This window comes from Lolium rigidum, chromosome 4, assembly GCF_022539505.1.
Source record: "Lolium rigidum isolate FL_2022 chromosome 4, APGP_CSIRO_Lrig_0.1, whole genome shotgun sequence".
Taxonomy (NCBI): Eukaryota; Viridiplantae; Streptophyta; class Magnoliopsida; order Poales; family Poaceae; genus Lolium; species Lolium rigidum.
In genome coordinates this window covers 261309693-261323412 of record NC_061511.1, presented here as the reverse complement: position 1 = coordinate 261323412, position 13720 = coordinate 261309693, and the positions used below count along the sequence as shown (strand labels likewise).

At 42.6% G+C, this 13720-nt stretch overlaps 1 protein-coding gene across 1 annotated transcript; it reads left to right on the top strand.

The window, feature by feature from the left end:
- The first annotated feature begins 12699 nt into the window (after positions 1-12699).
- Positions 12700-13720, top strand: LOC124707624 (probable histone H2A.4). Its single transcript, XM_047239292.1, has 2 exons — positions 12700-13037; positions 13137-13720. The coding sequence occupies exons 1-2, from the start codon at positions 12819-12821 to the stop codon at positions 13401-13403; spliced, it is 486 nt and encodes a 161-aa protein (XP_047095248.1). The 5' UTR covers positions 12700-12818; the 3' UTR covers positions 13404-13720.

The window sequence follows — 13720 nt, the reverse complement described above, 5'->3', positions numbered from 1 at the left end:
CCAAGACACAAATATAAAACAAAAATACTGGAGTAAAAACATGGGTTGTCTCCCATAAGCGCTTTTCTTTAACGCCTTTCGGCTAGGCGCGAAAAGTGTAACTCAAGTAACATCGAGAGATGAAGCATCAACATCATAATTTGTTCTAATAATAGAATCATAAGGTACCTTCATTCTCTTTCTAGGGAAGTGTTCCATACCTTTCTTGAGAGGAAATTGATATTTAATATTACCTTCCTTCATATCAATAGTAGCACCAACGGTTCGGAGAAAAGGTCTTCCCAATATAATGGGGCAAGATGCATTGCATTCAATATCCAAGACAACAAAATCAACGGGGACAAGGTTATTGTTAACCATAATATGAACATTATCAACTTTCCCCAAAGGTTTCTTTTTAGCATTATCGACGAGATTAACATCCAAATAACAATTCTTCAATGGTGGCAAGTCAAGCATATCATAGACTTTTTTAGGCATAACGGAAATACTTGCACCAAGATCACATAAAGCATTACAATCAAAATCTTTGACTCTCATTTTAATGATGGGCTCCCAACCATCTTCTAGCTTTCTAGGAATAGAAGTTTCAAGTTTTAGTTTCTCTTCTCTAGCTTTTATGAGAGCATTTGTAATATGTTTTGTGAAAGCCAAATTTATAGCACTAGCATTGGGACTTTTAGCAAGTTTTTGTAAGAACTTTATAACTTCAGAGATATGGCAATCATCAAAATCTAAATCATTACAATCTAAAGCAATGGGATTATCATCCCCAAGGTTGAAAAAAAATTCAGCAGTTTTATCACAAGCAGTTTCAGCAGTTTTAGCAGTTTCAGGTAATTTCGCGCGCTTTGCACTAGGAGTAGAAGCATTGCCAACACCAATTATTTTACCATTGATAGTAGGAGGTGCAGCAACATATGAATCATTAACATTGCTAGTGGTGGTAATAGTCCAAACTTTAGCTACATTTTCCTTTTTAGCTAGTTTTTCATTTTGTTCTCTATCCCACCTAGCACGCAGTTCAGCCATTAATCTTATATTCTCATTAATTCTAACTTGGATGGCATTTGCTGTAGTAACAATTTTATTTTCAATATCCCTATTAGGCATAACTTTCGATTTCAAAAGATCAACATCGGAGGCAAGACTATCAACTCTAGAAACAAGAATATCAATTTTATTGAGCTTTTCCTCAACAGATTTGTTAAAGGCAGTTTGTGTACTAATAAATTCTTTAAGCATGGCTTCAAGTCCAGGGGTGTATTCCTATTATTGTTGTAAGAATTCCCATAAGAATTAGCATAACCGTTACCATTATTATAAGGATATGGCCTATAGTTATTACTAGAATTGTTCCGATAAGCATTGTTGTTGAAATTATTATTTTTAATGAAGTTTACATCAACATGTTCTTCTTGGGCAACCAATGAAGCTAATGGAACATTATTAGGATCAACATTAGTCCTATCATTCACAAGCATAGACATAATAGCATCGACCTTATCATTCAAGGAAGAGGATTCTTCAACTGAATTTACCTTCTTACCTTGTGGAGCTCTTTCCGTGTGCCATTCAGAGTAATTAACCATCATATTATCAAGAAGCTTTGTTGCTTCACCAAGAGTGATGGACATAAAGGTACCTCCAGCAGCTGAATCCAATAAATTCCGCGAAGAAAAATTTAGTCCTGCATAGAAGGTTTGGATGATCATCCAAGTAGTCGATCCATGGGTTGGGCAATTTTTAACCAGAGATTTCATTCTTTCCCAAGCTTGAGCAACATGTTCATTATCCAATTGTTTAAAATTCATTATGCTACTCCTCAAAGATATAATTTTAGCAGGGGGATAATATCTACCAATAAAAGCATCCTTGCATTTAGTCCAGGAATCAATACTATTCTTAGGCGAGAGATAGCAACCAATCTTTAGCTCTTCCTCTTAATGAGAAAGGGAACAATTTTAATTTTATAATGTCACCATCTACATCTTTATATTTTTGCATTTCACATAGTTCAACAAAATTATTGAGATGGGCAGCGAGCATCATCAGAACTAACACCAGAAAATTGCTCTCTCATGACAAGATTAAGTAAAGCAGGTTTAATTTCAAAAAATTCTGCTGTAGTAGCAGGTGGAGCAATAGGCGTGCATAGGAAATCATTGTTATTTGTGCTAGTGAAGTCACACAACTTAGTATTTTCAGGGTTGGCCATTTTAGCAATAGTAAATAAAGCAAACTAGATAAAGTAAATGCAAGTAAACTAATTTTTTTTGTGTTTTTGATATAGCAAACAAGATAGTAAATAAAGTAAAGCTAGCAACTAATTTTTTTGTGTTTTGATATAATGCAGCAAACAAAGTAGTAAATAAAATAAAGCAAGACAAAAACAAAGTAAAGAGATTGGGAAGTGGAGACTCCCCTTGCAGCGTGTCTCGATCTCCCCGGCAACGTCGCCAGAAAAAGAGCTTGATGGCGTGTATTTCACACGTTCGTTGGGCAACCCCAAGAGGAAGGTATGATGCGCACAGCAGCAAGTTTTCCCTCAGAAAGAAACCAAGGTTTATCGAACCAGGAGGAGCCAAGAAGCACGTTGAAGGTTGATGGCGGCGGGATGTAGTGCGGCGCAACACCGGAGATTCCGGCGCCAACGTGGAACTCGCACAACACAACCAAAGTACTTTGCCCCAACGAAACGAGTGAGGTTGTCAATCTCACCGGCTTGTCTGTAACAAAGGATTAACCGTATTGTGTGGAAGATGATTGTTTGCAGAGAAAATAGTAAAAACAAGTATTGCAACGAGATTTGTATTTCGAGTATTAAAGAATGGACCGGGATCCACAGTTCACTAGAGGTGTCTCTCCCATAAGATAAAAGCATGTTGGGTGAACAAATTACGAGTCGGGCAATTGACAAATAGAGAGGGCATAACAATGCACATACATGACATGATAAGTATAGTGAGATTTAATTGGGCATTACGACAAAGTACATAGACCGCCATCCAACTGCATCTATGCCTAAAAAGTCCACCTTCGAGGTTATCATCCGAACCCCCTCCAGTATTAAGTTGCAAACAACAGACAATTGCATTAAGTATGGTGCGTAATGTAATCAACAACTACATCCTCGGACATAGCGCCAATGTTTTATCCCTAGTGGCAACAGCACAACACAACCTTAGGGGTTTACGTCACTTCCCTGGTGTCAATGCGAGCATGAACCCACTATCGAGCATAAATACTCCCTCTTGGAGTTAAAAGTAAAAACTTGGCCGGAGCCTCTACTAGAAACGGAGAGCATGCAAGATCATAAACAACACATATGTAATAACTTGATAATTAACATGACATGGTATTCTCTATCCATCGGATCCCGACAAACACAACATATAGAATTACGGATAGATGATCTTGATCATGTTAGGCAGCTCACAAGATCCAACAATGAAGCACAATGAGGAGAAGACAACCATCTAGCTACTGCTATGGACCCATAGTCCAGGGGTGAACTACTCACTCATCACTCCGGAGGCGACCATGGCGGTGTAGAGTCCTCCGGGAGATGAATCCCCTCTCCGGCAGGGTGCCGGAGGAGATCTCCGAATCCCCCGAGATGGGATCGGCGGCGGCGGCGTCTCGGTAAGGTTTTCCGTATCGTGGTTTTTCGCATCGGGGGTTTCGCGACGGAGGCTTTAAGTAGGCGGAAGGGCGAGTCGGGGGCCGGACGAGGGGGCCACACCATAGGGCGGCGCGGGCCCCCCGGGCGCGCGCCGCCTTGTGGTGTCGCCACCTCGTGGCCCCACTTCGTGTGTTCTTCGGTCTTCCGGAAGCTCCGTGGAAAAATAGGCCCCCGGGTCTTTGTTTCGTCCAATTCCGAGAATATTTCGTTACTAGGATTTCGAAACCAAAAACAGCAGAAAACAGGGACCGGCACTTCGGCATCTTGTTAATAGGTTAGTTCCAGAAAATGCACGAATATGACATAAAGTGTGCATAAAACATGTAGGTATCATCAATAATATAGCATAGAACATAAGAAATTATCGATACGTCGGAGACGTATCAATTACTAATACTCTCTTTTTCAGAGGCCGCCAACTTAACTGTCAGCCGATGCCACCAGCTTCGGGAAGATTCTACGGCTGACGTCTTGTCACTTGCTGCTGAGTCAAATGTCCAGATCCTCGGATTATTGCAGAAGTCCAAGGGAGCGCTGTCGAAGTTATATTCGATGATCTTCCCTAAGGCGAAGTTGGACAAGACTCTTGATGAGATGGCTGAAGCCTTCCTTGTTGATCCCTCTGAACCTATAGAGGTACTGAAACGTCGCAGCCGCTCAATTGGTGCAGTTCTTACTTTCCAGTTGCTTATGGGCCACGGGATGGGGTCGGAATTGGAAGAGTTCTCTAAAGCGCTGCCTGTTGATGATGAAAATCATCTAGTCGACCTTGAGCCTTTCAAGAGATCGGCAATAACTTGCGCTAACCGGCTTCGAAGTTGGTGGCTGAAGCACAAGCCGAGCCTCGCTCCTCGAGTCAGCCCCCGGTTCAACGTCGGCTAATCCTTGAACTGTTGTTGTACATGATACTTTCGTAATTCTTTTTAAATTCGGCTTTGTTGCCAAACATCCTTTTGCTCGTATGATGTGCACTCAATGCTCCCGATGGGAGTTTCTTTTTTATATTAATGCTTGGTCCGAAGTGAGGACGTGTTGCGGATTCCCTCATCTTCCTCCCGTGCCGAGCTCTTTCCGAATCCTTCGGGTAATGATGAATCGAGGCCTTGTTCGTCAATTACGTGACCAGGTGTCTAGTTTAAATAAAGATATTACTTCCCTTCGTGCGATGGCTGCCTTGGTGAAGAAGAAGGGAGAAATAGCGACTGCCATTGAACAATACGCTCTTGATGGTCTTCATGTTGCTACCGAAAGTTTGAGCTCGTGAGTGTTAGCCTCGCCTTCGATTCTAGGTATAGCTTGAATGTTCTCACGTTCGTTCCTTTTTCAGTCGTGGCTTCGGATGCAGCTGAAGAGGACAGAAAAATTCATGACGAGGTTGAGGCAATGACCGACGTTGCACACCCAACACATGGTTTATGGCTGCATCGTCCGAAGGCCGTCATCATGGCGAAGTTCAAGTATCGGGTGATGAAGGCACACTATTACTTTGACAAATACTATGCCCTTCTTACGATGGTTTGGCACACCTTGTTTCCTCTGGATCAGGCACCCGATACTTTGTCTGGCTTGTGCACCCGATTCAAGTCTCCAGAAAGGATTCGGCTGCTGGTGCGGAAAGAGCTTCTAGCTGGTGCTGAGCTTGCTTTTGCTTCAATATTGGCATGCCATCCTTCTTTAGACTTAAGAGCCGTGGCAAACACTGAAAGGGATTTAGGCCAGTACTATGATGCTGCCAGAGGTCCTGCTCACACCATTGTTTCTCGGATGGAGTCATGTCTGGAAAAGGAACTGAAGGCCCACTGGGACCGGGGATCCCGATTATGAACGTAATAGTCTTGTATTTCGCATAAGACTGTTTGCTACGTACGCTGTACGCTTATGTTTATTTGATTGATACTTTATTGTCGAGTGCGGCTGAGTGATCAGTTCAACCTGCTTACTCGACGACTTCGTTATATTTTATGCAATGTTATTGCGAAGTCGATATGTAATTTATGCGAAAGTTCGGCTTCGTCACACGGTGCACCTGTTTGAGCCTTATTTTAATGTAACCATCGACTGCAGCACTCGCGTACTTTCGAGGCTTGGATTGGTTGTTTTTGTATGCCATTAATCTTAGCTCTCGCTGAGAGTATTTAATTAATGTCATCGTGTAAACACGTTTTTCCGGGCCAACGCTCCCGATGGGAGTTAGGCCGATGCTCCCGATGGGAATTAGGCCAACGCTCCCGATGGGAGTAAGAGCCGATGGAAGCGGTTCCGAACGTTTCGTTCGGGTGCCAAAGCTCTGAAGCAAGAAAAAAGGGTAATAGAAATCTGATTAGATCTTTATTCATAATGCAAAACAACCTTATGGGCCGTTGAAAAAAAAGAACAATCGTATCCTATGTATAAAACCGTCGCAATTGCACGATGTTCCATGGATTCTCGACGTCTTTTCCGATTCCGGATTCTTGAGCCGATAGGCTCCTCCCGGTATCACTTCGGTGACGATGTATGGTCCTTCCCATGGGGATTCTAGCTTCAAGGGTCTTTTTTGTTTCAACCGAAGTACCATATCTCCAACACCGAAACTTCGATCGCGTATTCGTCGGTTGTGATAATTTCTCGGTGCTTGCTGGTAGACCGTTGTTCTTGCCAAGGCAATATCTCGTGCTTCGTCAAGGAGATCGACGGCATCTTGTAACGCGATATTGGAGGAGGACTCGTGTACGCCGTTACTCGAGGTGCTTCAAATCGAACGTCGGCTGGCGGAGATCGTTCGGCTCCGTACACCAGGAAGAACGGAGTGTATTGAGTTGACCTGTTGGGGGTGGTACGCAAACTCCATAGCACAGATGGTAATTCTTCAACCCAGGCTCCGGCTGCACCTTTAAGGCGTTTCTTTAAACCATCCCCTATTAAACCATTGATCCTTTCCACTTGGCCATTGGTCTGTGGGTGAGAGATCGATGCGAGCTTCAATTTGATTCCCCCATCGTCACAAAATTTCCTGAATTCCTCGGAATCGAAATTGGAACCGTTGTGCCGTGACGATGCTATGGGGCATACCAAATCGACATGTTATTCCTTTGAAGAATTGAACCGCCGTTTCAGCCTTTTGATTTCGCACTGCAGTACTGCCTCGATCCACTTAGTGAATTTGTCGATCGCAACCGGTAAGTACGTGTGTCCTCCGGGTGATGATCTTGGCGGTGGTCCAACTTGATCAAGTCCCCACCGAGCGAACGGCCATGCCAAAGGTATCGTCATTAAATCCGTTGCAGGAGCGTGTGGTTTCGACGAGAAACGTTGGCATGCATCGCACTTCATGACTAGATCCCTGGCATCCGATGCTGCCGTTGGCCAGTAAAATCCTGCCCTAAAGGCTTTCGCCACGAGGGCTCTGCTTCCTGCATGATGCCCGCAGGTTCCTTCATGTATTTCGCGCAACAGTCCTGCCTGTCTGTTCTTGATTATGATGATAATAGGTTACAATGGGGTGCCGAATAGTTCGGCTGAGATCTCGTCGAGATGGCTGTTGTTAAGATGCCCTAGCTCTAAGCTTTCTCTGGCTAAGATGGCTAAGATTGATCGTGTCCCTCGGCAGCCCCTCTCCTGGCCTTTATATAGGAGGCTAGGTCTCAAGAGGTCTCACCGAGTACGACTAGGTTTACAGTAGTTTTAGATCCGATCTTTCCTTGTTCGATCGGTTCCTTGTCTTGTCCGTCAAGGAACCTTCTGGTGCGCCGTCCTGGTGGCCCATCTCGCCTTCAGGTGTCTTCATGGGCCTCCAATTAGTCAATACAGGATAGGGTAATGTGGGTTACCCGAAGGGTAGTGCCCACGTCAGGAAGGTTAGTTCATGATCATGCGCTTTATGATCTTTGTTTCGTTCTTTCTGCATAGGATTGTAAAAAAAAAAGGTTTGGGCGGGTTGTATAATGTCTTTGTTTTCCATTTGAAACCTAAACCAAAGAAAAATTCCTACAGTGTTTCAATGCTCCATTCCCTTTGAATCAATGGTTGAATAGTGCCACAAAGAAAAAGTCATATTTCTATGTTCTCCCTCCGACATTACTATGACTCAAAGAGGCCCTAACTAAGTATAAAGAGAAAAATATCAACATCTAATTTGATATTGTTGATGTTGACAATTAATAATGGGTTACAAATTGGTCAAGCTTTAGGGATTTTGACTTAAACTAAAACTATTATGCATTGTATTTTAGTATGCACATTTAACTTTTCTTATCTCTAAGTCGAAGGTATGAAATGTCCGGTCTAATCTTTATTCCCACCTTCACACCATTGGCTTCAACATGGAGTTGGACATAGCAAGAGCAAAGTCGACTTAGATTTAGAGTAAAACATTCGAATAATAAGTTAAGCATACATTTTTTCTGGAGGATAAGACAAGTAACCCTCATGAAATTGTCGGTTCATCACCCAATAAAGCGTACATAACCAATAGCACCTAGACGGATTAAAGCCCCAAGGGTGGACCTACAAATGGAGGGCATGTATAATGGTAGAGTAAACACGTCTCCTCTTATCACTCTGCCTCATCTATAGAAGATAATAAGTATGTATGGTACAATACATTGCCCCTTACTATCATCGGTACCAACTAATGACAATTAATTAAATTTTAATAGAAACTTTTGTTTCTAAGTGAAGTCACATGGTACAATGCTAGAATTAACTTTCTCTTATTTTCTAACAGACCATCCTTTAGCTACTGAATAACATTCTCTCTATTTAGTCTCTCTCCACCAACTAAGTGAAAATCCAACATGGCAACTATAAGGGATAGCTGATATCAGTGGCGGAGCATGGGCCCAACTCGAGACTAGGCCATTTCAATATTGTACTACAGAGGCTGGGCCAAAAGTGGAATATCTGCCCCTGGTGGGCCGAATTCAAGCAAAATCCTGAAACAATGTTCGAAAAAAGGGTGGGCCACGGCCCAGTATGGCCCACCAATAGCACCGCCCCTGGCTGATATCACCCCATCGTACATGTTCGTAATAGGTTAGATTTATAATAAGCCATTTAAGGTAAGTGAAAAATCTTGTCTTCGAAGTATGGAGTTGGACATAACATGATCTAAATTGACTTAGATTTAGAATAAAACATTTAAGGTAAGTGACCCTCGAGGAAAAGAGAAGTAACCCTCCAAAAATTAGAGTGCCATTACCAATAAATGTACATAACCAATAGCACCTAATGGGATTAAAGTCCCAAATAGATTATCTAGCTAGGAGGGAGGGGGAAGATGCGTAAATGTGCTTATTTTATAACATATCACACAAAACTAGGTTCAAAATTAGGCAAAAACAAATCAGATAAACAATAAAATCAAAGTTTTGAATAGCGTGCCATCTCTTCGCCATAACATCGCTATAGTGGATTCACAAAGCTCCCGTTAAAGATAAGCACTTTAACGCTAAATAGAAACTCTCGCTGATAGCTTGCTAAATCGCGCTAAAACATCAAATGGGGCTAAAAGTAGCGCTATTTATCTGCTAAGCCCAAATATTTTCATATTTAAATTTCAAACTTAAATCAACTTATTTAATATGCATTTATGCAGTACTTTTATTATTGCAATCATCATGATTTTAAAGTACAAGTTTGTATTATTGAATTCCATGTCATGTTTATTGATCATGTGAATGTGAGATGCCTACTTTTTCTATGAGTTTTTTTTTTTGTAAAAAAAGATAAATAACTTAGCTTCGCTATAGCTTCCTTAGAATTTAGAAATTATTGCCACTAAAAAGCATAAAATAGACAAAAGCTAGTTAGGAAACATGATGACCATAGTACACTTTGACACAACAACCTCTATTTAGATTGCCTACTTTTAGCATGTTCAATCCAAACCAATCCAAAGTTCCAAACTCAGGATCAACACAAAAAAACTCAATCATCATATGCAAACAGAGGGGCATAACTGCCACTTCAAGTTTATCTTGTTGGTTGAAACATGATATAAAATATAGTTGTTGTTTGCACCTATTGCCAACCAAAGTGTGGATTAGCAACGAAGAGTTTGAAAGTATGAATTTTAACAATGCTAATCCTATATTGCTAATGTGGCAATGTCTGAAAGTTAGTGGTCTATGAAATTCGGTTCGTGTATGTTTTTTTTTTTGTATTTGTTAAAGCTACATTGCTCCATCCTATAATACCCCTCGGGCGGTGACAAGGTAGAAAATTTATTACTGAATATTAGGTATTTTCCTTAAAATTTAGAATGTAATGACAAAGTTATGGCAATTTATTGAAAGGGAAATTGAAAAGTAAAGTGAATTTTTGTTTTTGTTGTTAGTCATTTTTTCTAAGCTTATAGGTAAATCTTGTAGTGCGGGGAGAATATAACAAGTAGCGATCATGCATTGTTCACATGGAAATTCAGAAAAGCTAGCGTACGTGCCATGAGAAATTTACGCCTTTCATGGTTATTGTAATATGTTTTTATATTTTTTGAATTTATATTACTACCATAGGTAGAGGCCATGTAAGGAAAATTTTAACAGAACCATCTATGTCAAATCTGATCAATAGTTGAAAAAAAAACATAACGATTTCTCACAACTAATATCTATATTTAATAGTCCATGTTGTAGTGTGCTAATTACAACATGTAATGAGCACCACAAAATTTCTGAATTAAAATCTCTCGAACGTAAAACCTCCACACATACCAGATAACTTCTTCGACAGGGTTCTTGTGCATCTCCTCTCCGGAGCTCGTCATTAGGGTTGGAGCTTTCCGGCTTTTGCGTGAGGAGCCACCTGTTTTGCATAGGTGGGCTTGAGCTTCATGGTGCCACTACGACGATGTCTTGTTTGATAGTTGTTTCTTCGGGGAAGTCGGAGTCGCTGGTGGGTAACCTCAATGATGACCCGATGGCTGTGAAATGCGCCATATTTTCTCGCGTTTAAACCCTTAGCTAAGTCAGGAAATTGACTAATTTTACCTCTCAACTTGCCATTGATGCCTAATCAATGCAAATATGTGCAATCTTTTCTATTTTTAGGATGATGTGCAGGAAATCGCGTCACATTGGAAAATGGATCTGCAATTACTGAAGAAGATCACGTCAGGAGCATGGCAAAGTTGACTACACTCGAAAAAGCGGTTCCGGAGTCTGCCGAGGTCAAACCCTATAAAAATCGTGAAGGGACCGACGCTAAAAAAGAGCCATTCGTTGAAACAAAAGAGACAGGTTTTGCTGCCAAGACTTCCTAGCGGGAGTGGGCTTTCCATTCACGAAAGCATCGAGGTGTGTGAGGATTGTCTGTGAGTATACACTAACTACTATGGAGGGGGAGGGGGCAGCTCCCCCCACCTCCATTTTGCAAGTTCATGTACTAATTTGGACGTACCATGTAAGTTGTTGTATGCCCCATGTTATTACCTCTAACACAATGCAATAATTATCAGCAAAATTTTTGTGGTACACAACAAATCCAAGTCCCGCATTTCTATATTTTACTCCACTATGGAGCATGCTTCGCCCGTAGTAGTATACTTTGGTGTCAATCTGGAATGCGAAGAACACATAGGCCAACTGAAGTTGCATCACCCTATTAAAAAAAGCTGCATCATAACAAACTCTCGTAATGTTGCGTGAAATATTCTCTCTAAGCCAACTTCCATGATCAAATGGACGACAAGTAGAAAACGAAGTTGGAAAACAGAATGTAAAGCCATTGCATTTTTAATAATTAGGATATTCTTCTGAGTACTTATATCCAGACCGTTCATGAGGAGCGTACCCGTTCTAGAGTGTTGAAACAAAAGCTGCTCGGACTTCCTAGCGGGGGCGGGCTTTCCATTCACGAAAGCATCGAGGTGTGTGAGGATTGTCTGTCAGTATACACCAAGTACTATGGCGGGGGAGGGGGCAACTCCCCCCCCCCGCCCCCATTTTGCAAGTTCATGTGCTAATTTAGACGTACCATGTAAGTTGTTGTATGCCCCATGTTATTACCTCTAACAAAATGAAATAATTATCAACAATTTTTTTTGTGGTACACAACAAATCCAAGTCATGTATTTCTGTATTTTACTCCACTATGGAGCATTTTTTGCCCGTAGTACTGTACTTTGGTGCAAATAATCTGGAATGCGAAGCACACATAGGCCAGCTGAAGTTGCATCGCCATGTTAAAAAAAGTTGCATCATAACAAACTCTCGTAATGCTGCGTGAAATGCCCTCTCTAAGCCAACTTCCATGATCAAATGGACGACAAGTAGAAAACGAAGCTGAAAACAGAATGTAAAGCCATTGCATATTTAATAATTAGGATATTGTTCTGAATACTTCTACCCAGACCGCTCATGAGGAGCGTACCCGTTCCAGAGTGTTGAAACAAAAGAGACAGGTTTTGCTGCTCGGACTTCCTAGCAGCAAAACAAGTGGATGATAATTATATTCTTCGAAGGATGTTACATTTTATGAAGTTTAGTTAATGAATGTCGAACATTTTGGTTTAAAGTGGCATTGTAATTCAATAGAAAACTAGAATTAAATGCCAAGCTATTTTTATAATATACAAAAATTTAGACATATTGTTCGAGTTATATATAGCATGTGGGACATTATCTTCCCTAAAAGTAGAATGGTACATAAGCATACCGTAAAATCCACGGTTATCGTCGTTCCGACATGTATCTTAGTATTTTACGTCAACCCAAACCTACTAGACAATTTTTAAATCAATGCATTCATATAATAAGATCATACAATTCAGATACTACTTCGAGAAATAGTGTATGCTAATCTGATGATTGAAACATTGCTTGAAATGATGAAGACCAAAAACACAGTCCACTAGTACTTCCAAAATCTGTCCTCCTATTGGATGTTCTCCCTCTCACACGGATCAGCCAGACCCATCCAACGGCTGACACTGATCCTCCGATAGAGGCTAACGGTCCAGATCAAAGCACCGCCATCGCTGGATTGTGTGTTTCTTCGGGTCCTTCACAGATGGAAACAGAGAGAAAGCACAAACACACACCTCCACCGCACAAAACAAGGCACCAAAAAAAAGAAGCAGAAGAAATCATTGACCGGGAGAAAAGGGTGCGAAAGAAAAAGAGTGGAGGAAAAGCTTCGGAGCTCGGGATCGGCGATGGAGTCTGGAGCAAAGGCGACGAAGAAGACCGGCGCGGCCGGGCGCCGGGGCGGCGGCGGGCCGAAGAAGAAGTCCGTCTCCCGCTCCGTCAAGGCCGGCCTGCAGTTCCCCGTAGGCCGCATCGGGCGCTACCTCAAGCTGGGACGCTACGCCAAGCGCATCGGCAGCGGCGCCCCCGTCTACCTCGCCGCCGTCCTCGAGTACCTCGCCGCCGAGGTGGGCCACGCGCGCGCCAGGGTCGGCCATACGTACGTACGGTAGCGGCATCTGACTGATTCGCCTCTGTTTTCCCCCCTTTCTATTTCTGTCTGCTAGGTCCTCGAGCTGGCGGGGAACGCGGCCAAGGACAACAAGAAGAACCGGATCACCCCGCGGCACGTGCTGCTCGCGGTCCGCAACGACCAGGAGCTCGGGAAGCTGCTCGCCGGCGTCACCATCGCGCACGGAGGGGTGTTGCCCAACATCAACCCGGTGCTGCTCCCCAAGAAGACCGCCGCCGCGGCAGCCAAGGCAGCCAAGCCAGCCAAGGAGACGACCAAGTCGCCCAGGAAGGCCCCCGCCAAGAAGGCGGCCGACTCTTAGGCCCGGCGCTGCACAACGACGGTGCCCCGTCCCTCTCGTCTCCCCTTCCGTGTTTGTCTGTCTGTCTGATCCACCTAATCGTTGCTGTGGTTGTTGCAAGTCATCGAGATCGGTTGCTCCTTGTTTGAATCTGATTTCCGCCGCATCCTTATGCGCGGATCAGTCTGTACACTTTTAGCTTAACACTGTTGTATGTATGTTTGGTGAATGTAGGGCAAGGGAGGGATTGGAAGAGGAAAAAATGTGAATCGCTAGATTCTGTTTGTAATAATATCATGAAGATCTGAAATATTATGTACTACTATTTGGAATGTTCA

What these genes read in the sequence shown, in the direction of transcription:
- LOC124707624 (XM_047239292.1), top strand. Translation starts at nt 12,819, where the DNA reads ATGGAGTCTGGAGCAAAGGCGACGAAGAAGACCGGCGCGGCCGGGCGC. An exon ending in TCGAGTACCTCGCCGCCGAG is followed by an intron (nt 13,038 to 13,136) that starts GTGGGCCACGCG and finishes TCTGTCTGCTAG; the next exon opens with GTCCTCGAGCTGGCGGGGAA.